We start from the raw sequence: 12,181 nt of genomic DNA, 5'->3' as shown, positions 1-12,181 counted from the left end.
TAGGTGTCACCACCTCCCACTTTTTCACTGAAATTAATATTTATCTTCTACATGCCCCATTAATTAGTGCAGTAGAGGTAGTGTGGACCTCCAAGACCGCATGTTTTTAATGATTATTTGGGTCTATGTGGACGTAGTGGTCTCTGATTGCCTTGACTGCATTGCCTGGCCAGAATTTTGCTTGCAAATTGCCTGTCTGATGGGGTGATGTATCTCTGATCTCCCACAGAAGTCTGTTATAACAAGCCTTTCCAGCCCAAGTTTGTTTTGTGTAAAGTCTGCAGCGCTGGTGTATGAATGTCTGATTGTGGCTTGTTTTTATGTCTGCTCCTGAGAAGAAGCTGCACTTCATACTATTGTTTCATTTAGTCTGAAGAACTCTTTTAAGCCAGAAATATTAAAAATTGCCTCTGGGATGGTGATTTAAAAGAGAGAGGTTTTTTTTTATTCTTTTTTCTTTCATAAATGATTGATAGCAGTCAAAGAAAAGAAAATTGGGAGGAAAGTTCAAGGATGAAGAAAGAGGAATAGCCAGTTTTATATTCTATGCAATTTTTTCGTAAGCTTGTGAAATTCAAATCACTTTAAAAAAAAAAAACTTTATTAATTGTTATTGCTTAGGTCCATCATTTTTATGCAAAATTCCCATGAATTCAGGAGGATTTGTAAGTTATATCAATATAAAGTTCTTAATAAGGCGTCATGTACTGACACAAGTTAGAAAAACAGTACATATGAAAAGAAGTGGTTTTATTTTGAAAGAGTTACCACATGCAATCTTTGTTTACCAAAGGAGAGAGTGGGAGGCTAATGCAGAAGGTATGGGCTGGTGATTAGACCGAGGAATGTTGAGCCAGGAGCTTCCTGAGTCCTGATCCCATGAGAGCCAGTGACTCACTGGGTAACCTTGGGCAAATCACTTGACCTGCTTTTGTACCCCAGTCATCCCAACTGAAAATTAGGGGAAAGGTATGACCTCACTGGAAGACACATGCTTCACCAGAGCTGAGCTTTTCTAAGAAAACAAATTACGATGCCTGCAGCATTTTTTAGCATGCTGTGTCACTTTGCATGTGTCCTGTGGTCAAATTGAGTGCAAGAGCTGTACTTTGACAAGCTGTTCAGTTCAAGCACTAGAGATCAATGTATGTCCATAAACAAGACTGTTGGCTTTTTTTCAGGAGAGCCACCATGATTTGTGCATAATCAAAAGCTGGGGGTTGCTTGCTGTACATTGTGAACACCTTGTTTTCTTGCTTCTTATGCTTGAGATACAAGGGAAAAATGAATGAGATTAATTTTGCATGCTTTTCACTCAGAGAACTTCTGCAGATAGTCTAGAAATAATATATTAAGAAAAATCAGAAATATCCAAACTTCAAGAAACATTTGGACAACACTCTCAGGCCCATGGTGTGATTCTTGGGTCTGTCCTGTGCAGGGCCAGGAGCTGGACTTCGATGATCCTTGTGGGTCCCTTCCAGCTCAGCATATTTTGTGATTCTGTAATTCTGTTTTGCTTCCCACCTCATCTGGGAATAAGATAGCTGCAGTCCAGTGTGCTCCACCACACATCCAACTCCTGGTTTCCCTGCAGAGCTCTTTGTGTCCTGATGCTTAGAGAGGATCAGAGTTTTAGCTGATATGTCATAATTGCTTTGGGGTATTCCCACCTTATATTAGGAATATACACCCCGTTCCTACAAGACATAGGAATTTTTTTTAACCCATTGCAGGTATTATTTCCTGTTGGGCTGTAGCAGGTGTTGGCCTTCAGTAGTATTGGGGTAGGAAAGCCTGTGCAGTGCAAGGCCCACAATCAGCAATGCAGACAGTGCAGGTGAACTGGGATCCAGGAACTATTGGCTGCTGTTGTCTCCTCTTCCTCCTCTTGCTTCAGAATCTAAACTGGCTGAGCCATGCCAAGAGCCCCTTGCATGTGGTGTTCCAAAATATACTCCTGTCCAAAGAACGCAGGTTGCTGTCATACCACTGTCAGCAGTTTACTGAAGTAGTCACACTTTGTCTCCCCTCAAGGGGGAGAAGGAAGGCTGTGAGGAAAGGGTATCAATACATTTAGGTGGTTGGTCTTTTTTCAGCTTGGGACAGAACCAATTCACAAGAAGGCTAACTCCTCTTCCCTTCCACGAGGGCAAACCCTGCTTCCTCGCCATCTGTTTCTTTCACCATTTTGTGCATTCCTACAGCATAACTTAACTAAACACCATCCTGCTGGTAAAATTATATTATGTCATTTTCACTCAGTGGGAACTGTCAACACCAGTAAGATGCTTCATTAAGTAGAAAACATCAGATGATCTACTAACCCATTCTCAATCAGTCATCATTTTACACAGCTGCTGGGAGCCCTTTCTTTTTTTTCAATAGCCTGGTTTGACGTTCATAGTGGTACAAAATGGTGTGGTGCTAAAATTGGCACTGTTTTTAAAAGCCTTCTTTATAAGATTTGTATTCCTTAAGTCTTGCTTTTGTCCAAAGCTTTCTCTGGAGTTCTGCTGACATACAGGATCACTTGAAGGATCACCTGTAAGCTTTTAACTCAGGTTCTTATGAAAGGGAGCACCTCACCAATAAATGCCAGAAACTCCCCTAATGTCCTGAGCAATATGTGATAACACCAACATGTTCATGCATGCAAGGATTGGGAGGGAGTGACTTTTTGAAGTAGGAAGGGAAACGTCCCTTCTTTAATTTTGGGATGCAAAAGGACAAAGGGCACAGGTGTTGAAGTATTTTGTTGTTCTCACTTCTGTGCTAAAAAGAGCATAACTTAGCTAGGCAGTAGAGATTGCAGAACCCTGTGATATTTTGAATTTTGATTCCTTTTAATGAAAGGCAAAACCAGCTTTAAGTGTCATTGGAAGTTTGTCCTGTGCTTTAATTACTTTTAAGTCTGGTCAGAATGCCTTAAAAGGCGAAGTTAGGACAGAGGGAAATTAAGATTGGGATAAGAATTTGGATTTTTAGTTTCCATAAAATCCTTTGAAATTTGCATTCGCGGTGTTTGTAAGTATGCATACAGAGTTAACTGGCAAATCATTTTAACTGGCAAATCAGTATGGAGAGCTAAAATCCATATATTTAATGCTATAAACAGCTAACGTCACCAGTGGCTAATTTAGAAGCTCAAAAACTGACAATCAGGATTATGTATTATTGCTTACTGCTTCTTTCCTTGTCAAGATTTTTTTTAAATTATTTTTGAAAATTTTAAACATAACAAGAGAGATTCACAAATACTTTGGGAGGCTTCTCCTCAAAAAGCTGAAGTCTGCCAAGTAAGTGTCTTAGTTCTCGTCATGCATTAGAACAATGGCCTGATTTAATATGACAAAGTAGACGCCGTTAATGAGGTGTGTCCTCAGCTCACCCCATTTACCACTGTATAGAAGTTATGCTGCACTCCAATTAAAGGTGAAGCCAGTAGCTTGACACTTTCCAGAAGATGACCCTGTTTCAGATTCCTGTGCTTTTGCCAAAGTATTTGGGATGAAATGTTCTGTGCTGAGTAGTCTCCTGAGAAGCATTTAATTTTATTTATTTACTCCGAACTTCTCCACAGAGACTGTCCAGCCTTTTTTGAGAGGGAGACTTAAATTTTAATCATGTTATGAAAAAATTTTCAATCACTCTGCTCAAAGTGAAGAGCTTGAAATTCGGCTGCAAGCTTCCTCTAATCTGAAGGATATTTTTTTCTATGTGAAGGAGAAAAAAAGAAAGGAAGGAGAAGAATTTCAGTCCACAATTCAGCGGTTTCATTCTCTGCAGAGTCAGTGTGTCTCTCAGAGCTGAGAGAGAAGGAAACTAAACTGTCTTCAGGACAGGAAGATGGAGTAAGCTAAAGCAAAATGTACTGCCTGGCCTGCTCCAGGGGCATTCACGTTGCTTGGCTGTAGGGTTTCCATAGTTTGATGTGGTGTGACCACATTGCTCTAACAGTAGGTAGTCTGAGCTGAAATTGCTTACAAATTGCACTGCAGGAGGAGCCAGGGCTGAAAAACACATGTAGGAAAGGCAAAGAGGACCTTTCAGAATGTCCCAGGTAGCAGAGAAACTCAGAGGTGCTCAGGTTGTGCATTCAGAAGCATCAGCATTAATGGGGCTGTGAATATATGCAATGCATTAAGTCTTTAATTATGTGCTCACATGGAGTGTCCTTCACATAAAATGAACAATTCCAAAAGGTGAAGTACAGTTGTGCAAGAAAGGGATTCGTATAGAGAGCAAAACTGTATCTTAAATGGGTGGAGTCTTGAAGAGTGGTATCACAGGCTGGTAACCAGAGGTTAAGAAACTTGAATTCTGCCCTACAAGACTGAATGCTTCATATCACAAAGTTTTGGATGGTTCTGAGTGGTGCTATAAAATGTTGAGCACTTTGAAAAATTAAGTTGTCAAGTTCTGTTTTGCACTCAACTGTCATTCATATCCTACACTGAACATGTGTTGTGTGCCATGTGATGTTATTCAGCCAAACTCTTCAGATCAATTCTCCAGCTTTTTTTATTCACCCGGAGATGTTTACTACCAAGCCAATGACTTAGAAATGAAACTCCTTTTCCACTGAGAGAGCCTCGTTGCCTTATTTCACAAGCATGCTGCAATGAAGTAATTTCTACAGCTATGAGTACTCTTGGGACAGTAAATACAAAAGCATTCTTCCTGCAACCTTTGAGCATACAAGTTGTCTCAGAGAAGATTGCTCTAGTGAGGCTTAAGTCTAACCAGTGTGGCATTTTCTTGCTGGCTGGGCTAATTTTTTGCAAATATTTCTGTTCGGTTGAGTGCTAGTATGTGCATATTGAAGTGAATGGATTCAAGTTAAATGCAAGAAAGTGGCTGAAACTCCTGAACAGCTCTGCAAAGCAGTGTGTGGTCCTGATTTAAATGAGGGGCTGTGCTGCATATTGAGGGGTCCATCAACAAAAGCCAGGGGATAGGCCTGAAGCCCTGTCCTGCTAGGGTTAGGAGAACACTGGTGAAACGTGCTAACAAGGAGCTATGAAATGTCGGCAGAAAATGGTTCTAGTTATATTACTACTAGGCATATGTTGAGGTTCACTAACCTGTCAGTTCTGCCCACAGTTCTGAGCTGTGAGGTGTGACCTCACTGTTCCTCAGTGCATTAGCAAGCTCAGAGATAACACAGCATAGAACAGCAACCAAAAGTAACATCAACTTTGCGTTTCCTGAAGACGCTAGTTGTGTCTAGGACTTTGGCAAAGTCAGAGGCAGTTCTCCTTGGCACAGTAGCTGCTGATGCATCAAACCCTCACTCAGCCTGTGACACTTCCACAGAATTTGCTCTGTAGGTTAGAAGTGATGCACTGATTATTTGGTTACTCTTGTCAGAGAAATCTATCAATCCAGAGAAATGAAGTGAAATAATAATGTTGGTAGTAAATTATTTTGCTCAACACCAGCATTTGTCTTAAATAAAACAAAGTTTCTGTCATCTCTTTAAGAGCACATCTTTATGTAGTGCTCTATCAGATTGAAATTCAACATGTACCTACTGATACTCAGCTGTGTCTCAGTGCAGTATAAAAATAGCATTATCTGACCATATACAGTAAGTATTGCCAAAGGAAAGTGGGTTATCCAAAAAAAATAAGCCCAAATCTTGCATATAAAACACACCAGAAATTAGATGTGCCTTCAGTGTGAAAGTTTGATTCGTTATGTTTTTGCAGCAATGTACTTGTCATGTAGCACTGCAGTAGCAGTTAGCAACAGGAGTAACAGGGCAAAAAGTATGAACTCCCATCAGTGTTAACCCAGGTTCCTTGAATAAATTCTTCATTTATTAGGCATTACAGGACCTTTTGTTCAAAATACCGGCTGTCTTTGAATGATGTTGGTAAATGTGTGCACATGAGAGGAAGAGAGAAAAAAAGATAAATGCCCTCTTCATTCTCCTTCCCATCTCCCCTCCAGTGGGGATTCAGTAGCTGCAGAAGACAGATTGGCTCTTCTTGGTCCTCACTGCTACAACTGGGAGTGATAGATCAAGGTCCTCTTGTCACTTTTCCTGTGGCTCCATCCTTTGGTCAGGAACCCAGCGTCTGAGTAAAGGCTGCCAGATGATTCCTTGGCTTCTTTCACAGGATAGAAACCCTGATTTCTGACCTCCCATAACCTTAACACAGACTTCTCATCTGACAGCTACTTTTGTAATCGCAGATACAGCTCAGCAGTGAGTACTGCCTGCATCTCTTTCCTCTTGACTTCTCCCCCAAAGCAGATGAAAACAACATAACAGCAAGTTTATAGAAGGAAAATGAGTAGAATTTGCTCATTTTCTTCTTTTCCAGTGTGTACTGTACTTTCTACTATTATTATTACTATTGTCATGCCTATGATTATGGATATCAGAATATTTATCCTGCCATCAAGTGTCCCTTGTGTCACCTTACAGCTAGTCCACAGCAGTTATACCAAAACATGAAACTGATGGTACATACAAGGCTTGTAGTTATTGCAGAATAGTACAGTATGCGTCTTTCAGGGCATCAGGTTTATTCCTCTACAGTGGCTTTGATGGGTGGTCTTTGTCCTTATTATTAAAGGACTCTTGGTCTAGCCCTAGATGTCGGATTAATCATCTCCTGGCCTAGGCTGAAGACTGTGAGCTTGAGCTCTCTGCAATTTTATTCCCATTCATTCTTCTACCTCTTGGATAGTAAGTTGGCTGCAAAATGATCTAGTGCAGGCATGGAAATTAAAGTTACACCTAATGTTTGCAGAGGGAACAGGGTGCGTTATCTACAGACTATTATTGTCGCCCAGAGAGGAGAGAAGATGGGGGTCACTAATCTACAGGAAGGGTTCAGAGAATCACAGAATAACCTGAGTTGGAAGGCACCCTGAAGGACCATCAAAGTCCAGCTCCTGACCCTGCACAGAACAGGGTCCCATCGTGTTCCTGAGAGTGTTGTCCAAACACTTCTTGAGCTCTGTCAGCTTGGGGCTGTCACACTTACAGGAGCTCACATAGCACTGGACTGAACTCCCCTGGAACATAAAGGATTTTTGAAAGTTCCATCGTGTGCTGCTTTATGCACATATTATTTTGTGTTCTGAAGTATAAATATCCAGTACCATGTACATTTAAAAGTAAAACCCAGCAAAACTAGAACCCTAATCAAAACAAACTAAAAAAACACAAAACAAGACTCTACATGAAAGGGGCTGAAAACATTATTCAAATGGCTTATGCATTTGATATTATTGAGGGTACTTGCACTTAAGCAAGGTGTGCACTTTAAGAATTTATATAGAGGTTGTTTGGTTGCATCATAAATACTTTGATTTTTTTCTGTTTTAAAAGATGTTGTAGCACCTTCCTAGACAATTGCAGAATGCCTTTACAGCGTAAAGTATTAGTCTTTCTTGCAGAAGATGATTTGGAAAAACAGTAAGGGCTAAATTGTTGACTAATATAATTGAGTACAGTTCCCTTTACCCTCCATCAGATTTCAGTTAGTTCAATGACATGTCAGCTGATGGCATTACTTCTTTTCTATATGTAATGGTGTAAACTGTCATAGCTTTTTTGGTGTTTTATTTAGGTGGAGATACCACATTTCAAGTGCCCTGCTTTGGGCTGCTCTTTAAAATTTGAGGATGAATTATACGATTCATTTTGCCATGACTGTGAGCTCCAGCTGGTAAATTCTGTTACGGATAGTAATATAATTTATTTATTTGTTTCATATCTATAGGGCACTTGCTTGGACTTTCCCATGATGACTCCAAATTTTGTGAGGAGAACTTTGGCTCCATGGAAGACAAGCGCCTGATGTCCTCCATTCTGACCAGCATTGATGCTTCAAAACCCTGGTCCAAATGCACTTCAGCAACTATTACAGAATTTTTTGATGATGGTCATGGTATGTATTATCACACCTTGTGTCAGCTACATGTTAGTTTTTGCTGTGATCTATTTTTTAAATAAGAACATTTTATGGCAGCTTGTTCATTCCTTGGTCATCTTCAGGACTATCTTGGAAGTGACTGCAAAGCTAGGCAAAAGTCTAAAAACCTGGCACAGTCTCACCCTCCCTCCAATGGTTCAAATGCAAGAGAAAAGAAAGAGTTGGTGGAGTATATGTTGGCAATACTGTGGTTTGGAAAATTGAGAGGTTTATTTAAAAGCATGAAATTAGTCTTGTCTTCCGAAATGCCACAGATATGAGCTCAGAGGGGTCCTTTAAACAAAGAGCACAAGAAAAGGGCTTTTTCCTCACAGAAATTAAAGTGGATGATATGGTCTACCTGGAGTTAGCTCTTGTTACCATTAATGGCGTTTATTATGTTTATAATGCTGTTATATTTATTGCATTTATTTCATTTATAATGCCGTTGTATTTACTATGTAAATACAGAGTCCTCTGTGCTATATATGGTAAGAGGTAACTTCTGCCCCAGGAGCTTACCTTCCAAAGTCATGTAACTATTATTTGTTAAATATGAAATTTACCTCTTGGAGAATAAGTGTAAAGCTTTCATTTTCCAAAGGCAGAAATAAAAAAGCATAGTCTTCACTCTTTAATGAGTTTTAAAGTCTTCAGTATGCTCCCAAAGCAACAGCAGTTCTTAAATAAACCACTGAAATTCCAAAATGCTGAGATAAAAATGACATAATTGAGTGAATACATCAAGTTGTTATGGTAACTGAAATGCTTATGGATAAAAACCATGGTATGTCTGCTATATGTAAAGGTTTGCTCTTAAATATTTTGTCGACTAATTTCAGTGCTCTCTGAAATATTTTCTCCCGTTTTTCTTGATTGGAGAATGACTTAATTTTTTCTCTCAATTTTATTAGATCCATTAATCTGTACTGTCCTGTTTTATGGTCCATATTGCTCTGGCAGTGACTTAATATTACCAAGTTAGTTTCCACATACAAAGAGAACTTTCCCTTTTGAGTTTAGTTACTGAGGTACAGTGCAGTCCACTGGGGTAAAAAAAGGGACTTCTCTCACCATGCATAAATAACCTCTTAGAGAGCAAAAGGAACTCTGAACTACTTTTCCTCTTCTGTTCCTCTCCTGATGCAGGTGAGTAGAAAGGTTGTATTTTTCCTTTTTCTTTTTTTTTTTTTGGTGACCTGAGTTGTTCTCCTTACTGTGCCTCCAGTGAGCTGCTTTCTCCAGCAGTAAGCAAGCAAAGAAAGCATTTCTCCCACCCACTTTACCTTTGGCTTGTTTCTGTCTGGAGGATGCTTGAAATTTGGACTCTTATTCATGAGTTGGGCCCAGTCTCAATATCGAAGTAAGGTGGGCCTGTAACAGTCTGTCCTGCAGGTTTAACAATGTAACTCTGCCAGTTCTTTCATGTACAAATAGGCAAGAGCTTCACATCCTTCAGAGCTGCATTATGGTCTCCTTGTTCATCATGAGTGCTGAGTTCCTACGCAAGAAGTTTGGCAGTCCTCAGCTGCTGACACTTTCCCTTGAATCATGGACTCACGGAATGGTTTGGGTTGGAAGGGACCTTAAAGATATGTAATTCCAACCTCCTGCCGTGGGCAGGGACACCTTCCACCCACCCAATTTTTCACAATGTCATGTGTTCTTTGCTGCATGTAAAGGACTTACAATCTGTCAGTCTGTTAAGGAATGGGTTAGGGTGTATTGCCTTTTTGAAAACTCATGAGTAGTTATGTAGTCTTAAATAAGAGTTATTGAACCTCTCATCACAGAGTTCCATAGTCCTCTGAGAATTAATGTTGTTACTGATTGATGTGATTTCAAATACACAGTGTTTAGGAAATCTCTTTTCTTGATAGATCAGCCCTTCAGGGACCTTTTGTGAGTAACAGTCTTCTTTTCTGTTGAAATTTATAATTTTACAGTTATTTATTTTAAATCAGAGATCAGTCTTAACAGAATGCAAATGCTATCCATGAAGTAAAAATGGAAGTCAGTGATTTAAACTGCACTTTCTTCAAATTATTGTGCTTGAAAGGACATGCATTATTTTTGGAACGGTTCTTCTTGTTTTATTTTCATCTTTCAGACAGTTAATTAATCCGTAACTCCATAATTCCCATTTGTAGTGCACTGAGTGTATCAGAAACCACAGGAGCCTATTAGAGCAATGCTATCTATCAGCTTTGGGCTGATAATGGAACAGTGCAAACATGCCACAGTTCTGTGCTTCCTTCAGATTAAGTATGTGTCTACTTTTTGGGTTTTCCTTAGGTGTGGCAGATGTACTGCTGTATCATTTCAGTGTTTTCCTTCCTTTTCGTTTTCAAGAAGGAGCTCCCCTCCAACCTTGCTGCAGAAAGAAGAAAATCCTATCTCTTTTAAGCACTGCTAGGGAGAGGAAACAACCCTCACTCATTTGGGTGTAATTTCAAGAAGTGCAGCAGGCACTATGTAGATCTGAGCGGGCATGAGCATATGAATTGTGCTTTGGGATGACAAACAGGGCATGGCAGCATTGGCGTGAGGAAATAAAATGGTTCATCTGCTCCTTCTTATGGGTAAGCAAAATTAAATATGAGTGAAGTCCAGAAGTTTGGATCTGTGAGCACTATTGTATTACAAATGAAGAGTCCATGTCTTACCAAAGCTTTAAGCAAGCTTCTCATGTAGATTTAGATAGTCACCCTGTACTGCTGTAATAGAAAGCATTACAGTCTTGACTCTAATTCCTTGACGTGACTTTGTCAAATACGCATATGCCTAAGTTCTAAATTTGGAAAGTGATGTTGGGGACTGTATTATTCTTATAAAATGTGAGTACTTACTATGTAGGTAGCTGCTCCTAAACTGGGTACTCAAGTTCCCATCGTTGTGCACAGAGGTCTAATCGATGCCATCAGCAGCATTGAAGCTCATCAGTTGCCTTAGTGGTGCTTAATTACACCATAAACTTGTTTGCCTCAGTAGTGAAACACCTGACAGCTGACTGCATTGCAGACACCAGCATTACATACAGCTAAAGTCAGCTAAATAAATCCCAATGTAAATGTCTTGTCCAAGGTCAACCAGGAGGTCTGGGGCAGATCAAGGTCCTGCTTCCCTGTTCCAGAGGCCTGCTCTGAGAACGATAAACAGTGTTGTCATGATATCACCATTTGTTTTACACTCATGAGATGACCCCACACAGCAGTTTGACATTTAGGAAGAAAAGGCTCAGTTAGTGTCCAGAAGAGAGTGACATTTATTTCCATCTGCTTTTAGCAAAGCCTTTCCAAAGGTACTAATTGCCTTTATTGTCATGCCAACCACGAGGCTGTGGTATGACTGCCTGAGATTTATTGTGTTCAGCCACAGCGCTCAGTGCAACCTGAAACAAGGACTGTTTGTATTTTAATTAATTTATATCCTGCTTATCTGCTTCCTGCACAGATCTCGTTCCACCTTTTTTTTTCCCCAAGATAGATTACACAAAACATTGAGAGAGATAATGAGAAGGCTTAATTAGCACTGTCATCAGCCAACAACGTCGTTCTATTCCAGGGCACAAAGATGTTCTTTGGTACTCAGGACAAAAAATGGGAATTGCAGAATATACATATTCTGTATGTTGAAGTGTACCAGTGAATTGAAGCCCTCTCTGCCTTCTCAACCAGGGGGCCCAGGACAAACTTTTCTCCAACTTCTCAACTCTTTTTTTACCGTTGCAAGTAGGAGGTTGGGCCAGCTCATGGTAACAACACCTGCACTTCATTGCAACCTGTCTAAACATAGACACTGCTACTCTCTACCAATATAAATTTTTTTTCCTGTGGGGAATCCTTAGGGATGTTCACTATCTTCAGTTTTGAATTAATGTCTTCTGGAGGGGAAAAATACTATATTTTCTATGTAAGCTTGTGAAACCTGTTTGTTATTCAATGTGAAAGGTATTTGAATGGGTTTTAACTAAAATGATTGACAGATAAGTATATGCAAGGATGAGACTTTTCTTTCTTTTTTCTCTAAATTTGTATTTCCAGGCATTTCAGTCAAAGGAGATTTCAGTGAGGGGCAAAGGTGTCTGTCATGGTGAAATGAAGTGTTATTATGATGTTTTAAAATACTGAATAACAGTTCTACATGTGAGTTGGATAAACCATAGGTACAATAGCAATGTATAATAATGAGTGTTGATACACTACTGACTTCCCATCACTGCCCTAACAATGTATTAGCTTCCT

At 39.8% G+C, this 12,181-nt stretch overlaps 2 protein-coding genes across 2 annotated transcripts in view; one reads left to right on the top strand and one right to left on the bottom strand.

Moving 5' to 3' along the window:
* ADAMTS5 (ADAM metallopeptidase with thrombospondin type 1 motif 5) overlaps positions 1-12,181 on the top strand; it is a 44,375-nt gene that overhangs the window by 20,132 nt on the left and 12,062 nt on the right. Inside the window, exon 3 of the mRNA XM_064644023.1 lies at positions 7,746-7,913. Within this exon, the coding sequence (XP_064500093.1) occupies positions 7,746-7,913 (168 nt within the window). The remainder of the gene's footprint in view (positions 1-7,745; positions 7,914-12,181) is intronic.
* LOC135407230 (uncharacterized) overlaps positions 1-12,181 on the bottom strand; it is a 35,835-nt gene that overhangs the window by 22,073 nt on the left and 1,581 nt on the right. The gene's annotated exons all lie outside the window — the stretch shown is intronic.

The sequence above is a fragment of the Pseudopipra pipra genome, chromosome 2 (assembly GCF_036250125.1).
Source record: "Pseudopipra pipra isolate bDixPip1 chromosome 2, bDixPip1.hap1, whole genome shotgun sequence".
NCBI lineage: Eukaryota > Metazoa > Chordata > Aves > Passeriformes > Pipridae > Pseudopipra > Pseudopipra pipra.
Note: the sequence above shows the minus strand (reverse complement) of the source record. Positions and strands in the feature narration are given on the sequence as shown.